Genomic DNA, 12,368 nt, shown 5'->3' on the forward strand with positions numbered 1-12,368 from the left:
AATTTTTTTTGTACAGCCCTACCGATAAAAATTACAAACCGAAATAACCCGGAAAAATTACAAACCGCCCAATCTATTAATTAGACGTGTTGAAAATAGGTCCAACTCGCCTAATTAAACCGACCAACCCGATTTTGCACCTTTAATTTTTTTTTTAACTTTTTAGTTTTTATTATACATAACATAAATGATTAAATATATAATAATATAAAGTTTATATACTTAATTATTAGTTTTAAAGTTATATATAGTGTTGTACTTTAGTGGAATGTGATATTTTTAATTTATCTTTTTAATTTTTATTGATTTTTGACTTGAAACTAAAAGAAGAAAAAAAAAGTGGTCGGTTTATAGATTTTTTTTTTTTTAAAAATTAGGTTGGCTGCACTTAAATTTTAGCAACCCGAACTTTAGATTGGGATAGAAAATATATAGGATAAACCGCCCAAACCGACCGATGTACAGCCCTAATAGGTTGCCTAATATACTATAATTTACATTAACTTAAATGACATAATGGGAATATCATCTATAAAAGTTGGTATATCTTAAAGAATATAGAAATGAAAGTAAAAATTAAAACATGTATAATAAAGTGGATATACAATATAATTTACTGTATAAATAATACTTAACTTTAATTTTTAATTATAAATAAATATTTAGTTTATATTTTTAGAACTCTTATTTAATTATTAAATGAAATTATTATTCACGTTTCATTTTTTATTAGTATATTTACACTATTTTTTTAATTAAAATTTAATAACTTAGACTAATCAAGAATTGCCACGTGACAATGTACTTACAGAAATTTCAAAATTATAACTTAGGTATTATTACCATAAAAAAATAAATTTAAGTATTTATTTACAATCAAAAATTAAATTTAAGTATTCATATTGCAAATTATTTAAATAAATAAAAAGAAGATATTTTATTCAACTAGTCCCTCAATTATGCCATTTATTATAATTTAGTCGTCTTATTTTTTTTTTCCTTTTTGAAAATTTATAATTTAGTCTTTAAATTTCAACTTTAATTGAATAATGATTGAAATTTATTAAAAAAAAAAACAATAAAATTCTTAATTTTTTAATTCATGGCAATTAACATGTCAACATGTGAATGTGTATAGGAAAAGAAAAGTGATTATCTCATGGAAGAGATGTCAAGCTTGATTGGTCTCCTTTCTCTTTTGTTATAATGGAAACTATTGCAAAGATGAAATCTTGCTCCCACTTTCAAAAGGAAGATCGAGAAGATGAATGAATCCAAACCACGGCCTTAGAAAGTTGTCTCTAGAGTCTTTTGAAAATCTGAAATCATTTGACGATGGAGCAAACTACCTTTGCTTTTCATGGAGCAAACAGTTAAAATTTAGGATAAGAATAATGAGATTCTATCTCAAAATTAATTGGCAATGGGAGTAACCTATCTATCTTATATATTCTATTATATTTCCACACATTAGCAATGTGAGATTCTCGAGATTCTATCTCAAAACTAATTGGCAATGTGAGGAGTAGCACATGCATGTTATGTATGGTATTTAGGTTCTACACATTATCAATGTGAGACTGTCTAACACAAACAGAGTTTAGTAGTCAGACTGATAATTAACTGTTAGAAAGAAATATAGAAAAAAGTGTTAGAGATATTGAACGCATTTATTCGTTGTGATGATTTTATCAAATTTTATCCTATTTTTTTTAACATACTAACTTTTTCTATCATGGGTTAACCTCCATATAAGCTACATAACCATTAAGGTTATGGTATCGAACCAACCAAACAAAGAAAAAATAAGTTCCAAAATCCCTTCCAAAAAAAATTTAGATGTCTAATCTTTTTAAAATTTTCTTATTATTTGGTACTAAACATATGAAAACCATACATTTTGAATGAAAATTTAAGTTTTATTTATTACAAAGGATTTTTTTTTTGACAAAAATTATTGCATAGGGCCTAATTGCTCTTGATAAAGAAAAGGACTTAATTGCTCAAATTGAAATTTGAGGTCCAAACTGTAATAAGTGGTATAATTCAGGGACCAAAAACACCAAATATCCTATAAAAGAAAAAACCCCACGCTTAGTTTCTGATACCATCCAACGCCTCCGATTGAAAGCTCGTTGCCAATAACATCAAACGGCCCAGAATAATACTTTTTATTCCACAATAATACATATATTTTTGTGGAAAAAAGAGAGCCTTTTTACTCTTTATTAGTGTTATTATTTTAATTTAATTCTTTTTTATTTATTTATTTATTTATTTTGTTTATAGTAAGACGGGGTTGTGCCAAAGCAGAAAATTTTGAAGAACCCTATTTCTCGCTTTTGAGCTCTGAAAGTTCACCAAATCGTTATGAAAGGAACGAAACGTTTAGCCGTATCGGAATCCAGACCTGCTGCCGGTGCCACCAATGATTCAGTCGTTAAGTTTCTCTCTCTTTTTTGACATTATTATATTATTAATCTTTTTTTCTTCACTAAATGGTAATGGAAATTCAGTTTGGTGATTCTCTCTTTTGAGTTTTGAAGTATTTACAATTTCATTATTCAAGAAAATTGGTTTCGGTATCTACAGCCAAAAAAAAAAAAAAAAGAAAAGAAAAAGAAAAAGTAGAAATTTTTGATTGGAAGAACAAACGATACAGCTGAGCTCAACATGCTATCGGGATTCAATGTAAATGTTTGCTTTTGTCTGGGTTTTCTTGCTCTTCAAATAAGTTGGGGGCTTAGTGAATCTACACGAATGTAGTAGACATACAACTGAGCTTGTTAATTTGAAGTAGAGGACTTTGAAATTTTGTTATTGTGTTAGGTCAATCTTCAAAGTTTTCTTTTTTTGGTCAAGTACTGTATTATTTAAGTAGAAATCTTGACCTCAATCTTCTAATTTGTTTAATTATAATGTGTGCCTAACTAATATAAAGTTAGGAGTACTGACCGGCACTGAGAAAACAGACACACTCATATAGCGGGAGCACTGTTGAGTTGTATAAAAGCTGGTCTCGTTAGCTTTTTTTTTTTACTTAAATTTCGACATTGGCTTGACCTATTTTGATTATTTCTGGTTCTGGAGTATTAAATTACATGATTTTGGAATGTGTGAGTGAGATTTACCAGTTCATAAGGCGTATGTGCATAGTGTTAATCATTAAGAGATAAGATTATAGCTGATAATCATTGTTTTCTGTAAGACAGGAATAGAATGGATACGGGATAGAGTTGTTTCATCTTTCTGTGCGTATTTGACACTCACTTTTGTGAATATCTATTGGATTCTTCGTTTCTTTGCAGTAGTTGATGCTTATAAAGATTTTTATTTTTTTGACAAATGATGCAGTTCCGGAATAAAAGAATAATAGTAGGATGTCCATTTGATGCTCATAAGACGGACACATCTAAACAGCAATCAATGGCCACACCTCCTTTGAATTTAGAACGAGCTGAGTCATCTCGGCAGCATGTGAGAGCTCTCAACACCCAATTCGCAAGGTTCTCAATCATTTCTTCTGTTGATATTGTGATATTTCCGTCATCATTTAGTATTGTACTTATGTAACACTCTAAATTCATGACTAGCTTTTGCGTGTTTTTTTTTTTTTTGCAATTGGGTTGACATGCTTTACATTTTAGTGACTTTTTGTCTTTTCATATTGTTTTTTTTTTCTTTCCATTTTTGTATCTTTTCCAGTTGGGTGCAAGCACAATTGAAGAACCATCCTGATGAACTATGGGAAGATGGTGCCCGCGACTACTTAGCTCATGCTTCAAGCATCATGGTAATTTGCTATGTTATTGGTTTCATGCTTTACATTGTCTATTGGTGGTTCGGTAAAATTAGATTGAGAAACCAATTTGGTTAGTTTGATTTACATATGATATTATTAGCAAGCTTCTTGATAAAGACAAATAGCATGCTATTCTTTTCTAGTTTGTGTTGTTAAGGATGACAATGCTGGCTTCGTTTTTTTTTTGTTGGTTTGCTGATTGATTTTGAACTCTGCAAATCTTCCAATAAATCCCTTAATCAACGTGTGTCGATGATCATATGTATGCATAATTAAGAAAAAAGTTGATGTTCGTAACGAACTAGGTTTGAAGTCTTGTGGGTCATTATGATACATGCGAAGCGATCGATTTGCTAAGAAGAAAAAGATGTGCTCATTTCACCCTTTTATTTCAGGAGAAATTCACTGATGTTGTTAGCTGGCTTAAAGCGAATGCTGCAAAAGGAGAATGTTCACCTGCAGAATCGCAAACCGCTATAAAGTTTAATATGTCAGAAACCAAGGATGCTGCAAATAAGTTCATTCAGGCACAAACAGGGATTCCTCCAATTGGAACTACAACAAGCTTTGGGACTTCATGGAGTTCTGGGACATTTTTCAATAATCAGAATTCGATGGGAGCAGTGTCCAACAGTCAAAGCTCTGGTTTGTTGCCAAATAGTCAAAGTTCTGGTTTGTTGTCAAGTAGTCAAAGCTCTGGAGGGTTCTCCAACAGTCAAGGATCGGGGGTTTTCTCTAGCAGTCAAAGCTTTGGAAATTTCTCCACCAGCCAAAGCTTAGGAGTAAGCTCAGGAATATCCTTCAACAACCAAAGCTCGGGACTATCCTTCAATAGCCAAAGCTCTGGATTGTCCTTTAATAGCCAAAGCTCGGGATCGCCCTTCAATAGCCAAAGCTTGGGAGTATCATCCAATAGCCAAAGCTCAGGAGTATCATCCAAGGGCCAAAGCTCTGTATTATTTTCCAACAGCCAAAGCCCTGCGCTATATTCTAACAATCAAAGTTCTGGCCTATTTTCCAACAATCAAAGTTCTGGTCTATTTTCCAACAGTCAAAGCCCTGGGTTATTCTCGAACAGTCAAACCCCTGGATTATTCTCTAGCAGTACGAGTCCTGGGTTGTTCTCAAGTAGTCAAAGCCCGCTCTCGTTTGGTAAGTATTAGTAACATTATGGTTGATTGCGTGGATTAATAGCTCTTGCATGCATGAACTAAGAGCTCATCTGCATGAGATATGAAGTAACTAATAAAAAACAAATTATAGCCAAGATACTGCAATGCAATTATCCAATAGTAGTTCGTATAACGTGAATTTGACATCCTAGGATTTTATAATTCATTTGCAGGAAATCAAAGTTCAGTTCCCACAACTCATGGTGCTTCAAATGATGATGACGGTGGTAGGACACTCTTGTTTTTCATTAATTATCCAATTGCTGATAAATTAGATGGGTTAGTAAGTTCGTGAAGTAGTAGACTTTTAGTCTTTTTACATTTAATTTAAGTTTTGTTTGTAGGTTAAACATTGGATATGTTTTCAGTTAAATTGTTTTGGTTACTAAGTAGATGTTGTTAGCTTGTCTTGTCAATGCATGCATTAGTTTTGAATCCTCACTTTGACAATTTTAAAGCACACCGGACTGCCCTATGTATGAAATTACTAAAATGAGCATGCTTATGCATTGTGTGTTAGGATTCAAGCCTAAAGTTTACTCTCTTATACTTTGGGATTTAATATATTTAGGGAACTTGCACATTGAATAACCATGAGTTTCGTGTTTCCAAAAGGGCCTCCAGTTTCAAATCAAGGTTGATAAGTGGTTTTGGGGTTTCTGGGACATTAAATATTTGTATATATAATATTTATAGTTTTCTCAGGCATACCATTTGACAATATGTGTCCTCTTGAAAATTCTGTCCACTTTTTCTCTCAGAATAAATTTACATGCTTTTTTTTTTTTATGACAGAAAATGAAGAGGCACCTAGCAGTCCATCTGTTAAGAAATCTGAAGAACAGGGTGTTGTTGTAGTCCATGAAGTCAAGTGCAAACTTTATGTGAAGGTAGTGACAGAAAGACAAATATATGATCTGGAAAGTTGATTTTAGTCTTAGCTGCATATTTATATTTTTGTTCAGTATGTACTATGAAATGATTATGCAACATTATTTGTGTATTCCTTCTGCACAAATATGTATCACCCTACAATTATTTTCTGTACTAAAAGATCAACAATGAGCTGCATTTTTCTATAATTGGGAAAGTTTAACTTCTATCCATAAGCATTCTAATTTTCCCTTAAATATGTTTTGTTTCTGGATTTCCTTTTCATGTATCCAGTCAAATGATCCTGCTGACAAAGATCATTGGAAAGAAAAAGGCCCAGGGCAGCTGTCTATCAAGTGCAAAGAGGGTGTTAGCAAGGGCACAAAAGAATCCAAACCAACCATTATAGTTCGCAATGATGTATGTTTTCTTGCAAACATTACTTCCATCTATTTTACACCATGTGGCTTCATTAATAAGTTTCATTTGTCGTTTCAAAATCTTCCTTTCTAAGTTCCGACATTGAAATTTGTTGGGGATTAAAGCGGTAAAAACAACTTGTACTAGCATCTTTTGAATTATCATTTGATCAAAGGAAAATGTGTCTGATCTGGCTAGATAAGATCTCTTTTGGGTTCATGGTCTTTTTCTTTGTTCTCCCCACTTTGTTTGGGTTTTTTTTCTCTTGGAAGAGTTACTAAAATCTTTAATTTTAATTATAGAGAGCAGTACTGACACATTTTTTCCTTTTACTTATTTGTGTATATACGCAGATAGGAAGATTGCTGCTGAATGCCTTGATATACCCGGGCATCAAGACAAATTCACAAAAGAATTCCATTGTCGCAATATTTCATACTGCAGTAAGTGATTTGTGCACATGCCTTTTAACTTAAATGTTTTTCCTTTCTGCTGACCTACATTACCATATGGCCACTGTCTAACTTATACACCTTAAGACTTTAAAACATAAAAAACTTGCTGAACTTATGCAAGAACACTGAACAGACATGAACTTATGCCCTGGTTCCCAATTGTTTCATTTTCAATCTTGAGGTCGCTAAGTGACTAGTTGATGATGCTACAAAACTCTTTTTTATCTATTTCTGTTGCTTAAGTATTAAGCCCCAACAAGAAAGCCATTTTAAATACTAACTGTTAATATCATGTTCTGCAAAACTAGTCGTGCTAACTTCGAAGAACAACCTTGTCGGGTTTTGCAGGGAGACGATAATGCAAATGATAGCAGTGAGGTTGTGGCGCGTACCTTTCTGATTAGATTGAAAACTGAGGATGATCGTAATAAACTCGCGACAGCAATCCAAGATTATGCCCCCTCATCGTAAGAGTAGCTAATAAGCAACATCATATTTTGTTTATTGCACCACCTTCAGCTTCAACAATGTACCAATAGGTAGCATGGATTTTGCACTGTTAGTATGTTTATTAAATTTTTTCAGAGAGGCTTCTTGTTGGCTGCTCTTTCTAGTGACCCTCAGAAAGCAAAGGGTGTCTTCTTGATAAAAAAAAATATTGTATTGCTCAAGAGAGAAGCTCTGCTAATTTTGTACCATAAGAGAACCATGTTAGTGATACTTTGCAAGCTTATAATGTTGTACTCAAGGCCGGTTTAGTGTTTACCTTTCAATTAACTTGTGTCGTTTTGAGGCATGTATACCTCTTTTTTCTACTTATTCTTATTCAGTCACTATAGTTAAACCATCTTTCATCTCGTCGATTATAACATCTACCCTTTTGTATGAACTATTACTCCAAATTGTCGTTCGTAATAATTTCACCAAACTATATGAACTCCGTGTGAAAGGCAAAACTTTTAGATGTTTTAACAAGGAAAGATAAATCAACAATTAAATAAATATTTATAAAATTACTACCAACAAGCGTCTGTAGTCCAACGGTTAGGATAATTGCCTTCCAAGCAATAGACCCGGGTTCGACTCCCGGCAGACGCATTTTTGATGTTTTATCTTTTAGAATCATTTTTACTTTTTATTTTTGTTTGTATTGAAAAGAAAATGAGACATATTAGTGTTTATTTTCTCTTTCAGATATTTTTTTTTGAAATGTTTTCTTTCAGATATTAGTTTGAAGCCATCATAAATTAGATAGTGTACAATTAATTGCCTTACATTTTATTTTTTGTCAGAAATTGCCTTACATATTAGAACACCACACCAGTAAGTATAAATTATTTTCCATAACAGAAAAGCATTCATTACTCTAGTACTAATCAAAGTAAACAAACACGCTTAAACACCTAAGTCCAGCTCCTGAGGTTGAACTAATTCTTCTCATCAAGTCCATTAGATAGATTCCAAAAGAGTGTAAATATTTTCTTTTGTTTTTGTTCTGGCTGGTTGGCTGACCTGGTAACGTACTTAAAATTAATCTTCTAGCAAACAAGAGATAATCGAAGGGATGGTGCTGTTGGAATATCCGTGCATGATGCCCAACGGATGACTGATTCTGTCACGATGAGATTAATCTGAGTAAACTCGCCGAGCCCAATCGTGTTATTCCTTTTGCTGTGAATACCTCCAACCTTTGTCCCACCAGGTCCTCCTCCTCCTCGTCGAATTTCTTTACGCTCCATTTCTTCATCGCCAATTCCCCGCTTGACAGGCGAAAAATCAGGCTGCGCTATTAGCTTGCACTTCTCCAAGTTTGATTCTGCATTTATATAACAATACCAGCTTTATTCATCAAGGTAATAACTTTATAGAGTTTTTGACAAAAGAAATCAACAGTCAGAATAAATAAGAAGCATGTACCTGTAAATGGTAAATCCAATGATGGCATGTCGGCTTCAAATCTTAATGAAATATTTCCTTGAACTAGAGTAGACATTGGACTGAAAAAGGTAAAGCTTGGCATTGATGAAATTGGGGAAGAAAACTCAGCTACACTGGATTCCTGGAAGCTGTTGAAAGAAAAACCCCCAGATGCAGAGCAAAGAGTGTCACTATCCTCTATGAAAGAAACAAAAGATGATCTGCAAATGAATGCAGGTGATTGTTTCAGGTTTCCATCACCAACTGTGCATGGTCTACCGTTGACTGCACATTCCTCTGTCCTGGAAATAAATGGAGTCGAAAAAGAACCACCATTCACTTCCAATTCATTGCAAACTTCGCACTCCTGATCGTATATTTCTTGGGCAGCTTCAGTGCATTGCTCCATCCATGAATGAGCTGCAAATGATTGCAAACTTATTAAGTGGAATAGGATAGAACACTTGTTGGTCTGTTAAAGTTGAACACACTAATAAAAGCTTGGTGTGTTAAAGTTAAACACACTAATAAAAGCTTGAAAAGTATACAACAGAAAAACCAAAGTGCATAGAGACTTAAGTACATATTTGATTAATGAGACAGTTACTAAACTGTTCGATCGAACCTCCAAGCAGCGCAGGAATTATACTATAATAGAATTTTCCCAGCCTAGCAAACTGATGACTAGCATGAGAGTTGTTTATGCCTAGAAACTTCCCTCAATGAAAATCTTGAATATGACACGAACATATTACACATCCAAAAAAGCATTTCGGGAATGATTTTTGTGACTTAATATTAGGAGGTGTTTAGTTTACAGATTCTTACATGTAGATAGTATCAGTGGAAAAGTTATGAGATCTTATAACTGCTAACCTTCTACAGTTCACCTATTAAGCTTTTATTGTTTGTGAAATCTTATAGCAGAATCACGCATTCGCATAATGCAATACTCCACCCAAAATAAATAAATAAATAAATAAAACCACTTACCTAAAACTTGGTCAGCAGTGAGCCTTTTGGAAGGATCCACACAAAGCATTCCAGTGATGAGGTCTTTTGCAGATGAGGATATGCGATCCCAAGAATCAGGAGGGAATCGAAGATCTGCAGCTCTCACTGCATCAAAAATTTGTGACTTAGTCTTCCCCCAAAACGGGGGCATCCCACTAAGAAGTATATACAAAATAACTCCAGCACTCCACACATCAGCAGCCTGGTTATAACCTCCCAAAAGTACCTCTGGGGCTATGTAAAAGGGACTTCCCACAGTTCCCTGCAATTTCTGCCCTGTAGACATATAAACATAGGTGATTATAAAACGTGAAATTGTGGAGGGATATTAGTTAATTATGTAACATAACAGGGGACAAAAAGAGAAAGGCCAAAGTCTATACCGGGTTTGCAGTAAGTAGCAAGGCCAAAGTCTGCCAACTTAATTGGCGAGGACAAGGATGTTGTGGCCAAAAGAATGTTTTCTGGTTTCAAATCTCGGTGAACAACACCATTCTCGTGACAAAACTTAACCACTTCCATCAAATGTTTAAAAATAACCCTTGCATTGTACTCTGAGAACCTTCCCTGCTTCTCAAGCCGGTGAAAAAGCTCCCCTCCGGCGCATAATTCCATTAACAAATGCACATAATTCTCTTCTTCATAAACTGCCTTGAGATTTACAACATTAGGATGTGTTGATAACCTAGTCATTATTTCAATCTCAAGCTTAACACTGCGCATATCATCGGCAGTGACCAGTCTATCCTTGGCAATAGACTTGCATGCCAAAACCTCACCAGTAAACCTATCTGAACATGCCCTGATGACACCAAACTGCCCCCATCCCAATTGTTCACCTAAAATGTACTTATCTTTCAAATTTGATACACGGGTTGTGTCCATAATTGTCTCGCCGAGGTTCGCCACTTTGTAACAGTTAGTTGAAAGCTGCCTAACGCTGTCACTCTTGGCTATTTCCATATCAAAATAACCCAATTGAACTCTTAGGATTACCCAACAGATATCTAACCTTTTAATTCCAAACTCCTCTCATTGCATCATCATCAGACTCTCCTAGTGTCTTCTTTAAATTGGATAAGTCATTATCATTCATAACAAAAAGTTTCCCCTCTAAGAAAACTGTATTCTTAACGAACTTCACTCATCTCTGACATCATCAAATACATATACTCTTTTCAAGTCCAACATGTAGACAAATTATAAAAACTTTAGCCTCATCATAAATCTCCAGGTGCACACAACACAACTTTTCCAAATTTCAGATAACTTGAATATAACTCAGGGTTCTGGGTTTTGAGCTCTTCTTTTCTAGCTGTTGACCAAAATCCATAAAAGAAAAGAAAAGTAGCTTTAAAACTTAGATGTAGAATAAAGACAACATTATTTTCAAACTGAAAGTCAAAAGCTTAACAATTCCAAAACTGCGTTCAATTTCCTGTAAACCAGTTACCGTATGAGCACCCCAAAAATGAAAGAAATAAACAGATACCCAGATATGAACACAAATCTAGAAACTGAAAGAACCAAAATTCAGCATAAAAGTCTAGCAAAACCCATAACCAGAGAAGAAATATTTAAAGGGTATGTTTTTCCCAGTGAGAAAGAAAAAAAAACACAGAAAAAAAGTCACATTTTTAAAGTTGTGAGCATCAACAGAAGCTGACCTTTTCATAGAAGTAGTGGAGAAGAAGAAGAAGCCCACCATGACAAAGCTTCTCAACGCCAACCCAGTCCCAGTCATTGGCTTCTCACTTGTTCAAAATGCTGTCTTTCTCATTCTCATTCTTTTATTACCGGGAACCGGGAATGCCCGCTGCTTGTAATTTGTTTAAAAATATATATAAAACAAAACAAAATAAATCTGAGATAATTGAAAGAAAAAATATATATGCAATTCTAAAAATAGTAATAATTTGTATTTTATGTATGCTCGAGTTCGATATTAAATTTCTCAGTGTTAAATGGAAATTGATTTTGGTTTTGATGTTAAGATAATGTTATTGATTTGTTGTCTATCTAAAAAATTTTAATGAAGATCTAGAAATTTTGTTGATGAGAAAAATTTTCTATTCCTCTCTATCAAATCAATTTAGATTTATTAATTTATAGTGTATAATTTATTTTGTTGGATACTTATTTTTGTTATAATATTTTTGTAGGAGTTTTTACAATTATTCAAACAGATTTTATAAATGCGAGTTTAGAGTACCTGTTTCTTATTCGGTTTACATTTACACTTTAAAATTAATTGTAATTTGGTATTGAGCTTTCTTTTCTCTATGCTTTACACTAATGTATGATCATTATGTGATTTCACAAGTTTAGTTACTAATTTTTTTAAAGTATCTTTATTCTATGACATCTCATGAATTAGTTGTGTATACAAGATAAAAAATTTAATTTGATAAATTTTTTTTATATCATCTTTATACTCTCTAATTATTATTCAATTATTATTTAAATGATAAGTTCATTATTCTAAAGAGAAACAGTAATAAGTCGTTGTACAAAATTTAACTAAGAAATCATCATGTATAATCCTATGTTTTGTAATTTTTGGATATGACCCTTTACAAATAAATACATATAATTTTTTTAATGGAAATAAATAAAAGTTAGCTGCACTTTGTGGGAAAAAAGAAAGTAAAAGTTAGCTGGCTCATGTGCGACAACACCACATGAATTGCCAAGTGTGGAAAAGGGGGCCAATTA

The 12,368-nt window shown here is 33.3% G+C and overlaps 2 protein-coding genes and 1 non-coding gene across 5 annotated transcripts; 2 read left to right on the forward strand and 1 right to left on the reverse strand.

Annotated features, from left to right (window-relative positions):
* The first annotated feature begins 2,225 nt into the window (after positions 1-2,225).
* On the forward strand, positions 2,226-7,569 carry LOC115716436 (uncharacterized). 2 transcript variants are annotated; one of them, XM_030645229.2, is made up of 10 exons: positions 2,293-2,439; positions 3,213-3,251; positions 3,355-3,506; positions 3,706-3,793; positions 4,198-4,954; positions 5,148-5,201; positions 5,770-5,864; positions 6,142-6,267; positions 6,621-6,710; positions 7,071-7,569. In XM_030645229.2, exons 3-10 carry the CDS (start codon positions 3,427-3,429, stop codon positions 7,191-7,193), a joined length of 1,413 nt encoding a protein of 470 aa, XP_030501089.2. In that variant the 5' UTR covers positions 2,293-2,439; positions 3,213-3,251; positions 3,355-3,426; the 3' UTR covers positions 7,194-7,569. The 2 variants fall into 2 exon arrangements, with proteins under 2 accessions (XP_030501088.2, XP_030501089.2); XM_030645228.2 differs by lacking the exon at positions 3,213-3,251 and having other exon boundaries at positions 2,226-2,439.
* A 179-nt stretch (positions 7,570-7,748) lies between these two features.
* On the forward strand, positions 7,749-7,820 carry TRNAG-UCC (transfer RNA glycine (anticodon UCC)). The gene has a single exon. It is a non-coding gene; the product is annotated as a tRNA-Gly (tRNA).
* A 128-nt stretch (positions 7,821-7,948) lies between these two features.
* Positions 7,949-11,641, reverse strand: LOC115716731 (calcium-dependent protein kinase 10). Of its 2 annotated transcripts, none has more exons than XM_030645613.2 (5): positions 11,321-11,641; positions 10,037-10,968; positions 9,633-9,929; positions 8,640-9,059; positions 7,949-8,561 (listed from the first exon to the last, which is right to left on the reverse strand). In XM_030645613.2, the coding sequence occupies exons 2-5, from the start codon at positions 10,614-10,616 to the stop codon at positions 8,545-8,547; spliced, it is 1,314 nt and encodes a 437-aa protein (XP_030501473.2). In that variant the 5' UTR covers positions 10,617-10,968; positions 11,321-11,641; the 3' UTR covers positions 7,949-8,544. The 2 variants fall into 2 exon arrangements, with proteins under 2 accessions (XP_030501473.2, XP_030501472.2); XM_030645612.2 differs by having other exon boundaries at positions 7,949-8,538; positions 11,321-11,637.
* Between the last annotated feature and the right edge of the window lie 727 nt (positions 11,642-12,368).

This window comes from Cannabis sativa, chromosome 5 (genome assembly GCF_029168945.1).
Source record: "Cannabis sativa cultivar Pink pepper isolate KNU-18-1 chromosome 5, ASM2916894v1, whole genome shotgun sequence".
In the NCBI taxonomy this organism is placed as follows: Eukaryota; Viridiplantae; Streptophyta; class Magnoliopsida; order Rosales; family Cannabaceae; genus Cannabis; species Cannabis sativa.

Bases quoted from the DNA above. Each gene is read 5' to 3' on its own strand.
- LOC115716436 (XM_030645228.2), top strand. From the start codon at position 2,371: ATGAAAGGAACGAAACGTTTAGCCGTATCGGAATCCAGACCTGCTGCC. The intron at 3,794-4,197 runs GTAATTTGCTAT...CTTTTATTTCAG, and splicing joins CTCATGCTTCAAGCATCATG to GAGAAATTCACTGATGTTGT. The intron at 5,202-5,769 runs GTAGGACACTCT...TTTTTATGACAG, and splicing joins TTCAAATGATGATGACGGTG to AAAATGAAGAGGCACCTAGC.
- LOC115716731 (XM_030645612.2), bottom strand. From the start codon at position 10,616: ATGGAAATAGCCAAGAGTGACAGCGTTAGGCAGCTTTCAACTAACTGT. The intron at 9,930-10,036 runs GTATAGACTTTG...ATATGTCTACAG, and splicing joins TGCTACTTACTGCAAACCCG to GGCAGAAATTGCAGGGAACT. The intron at 8,539-8,639 runs GTACATGCTTCT...ATATAAATGCAG, and splicing joins ATTGGATTTACCATTTACAG to AATCAAACTTGGAGAAGTGC.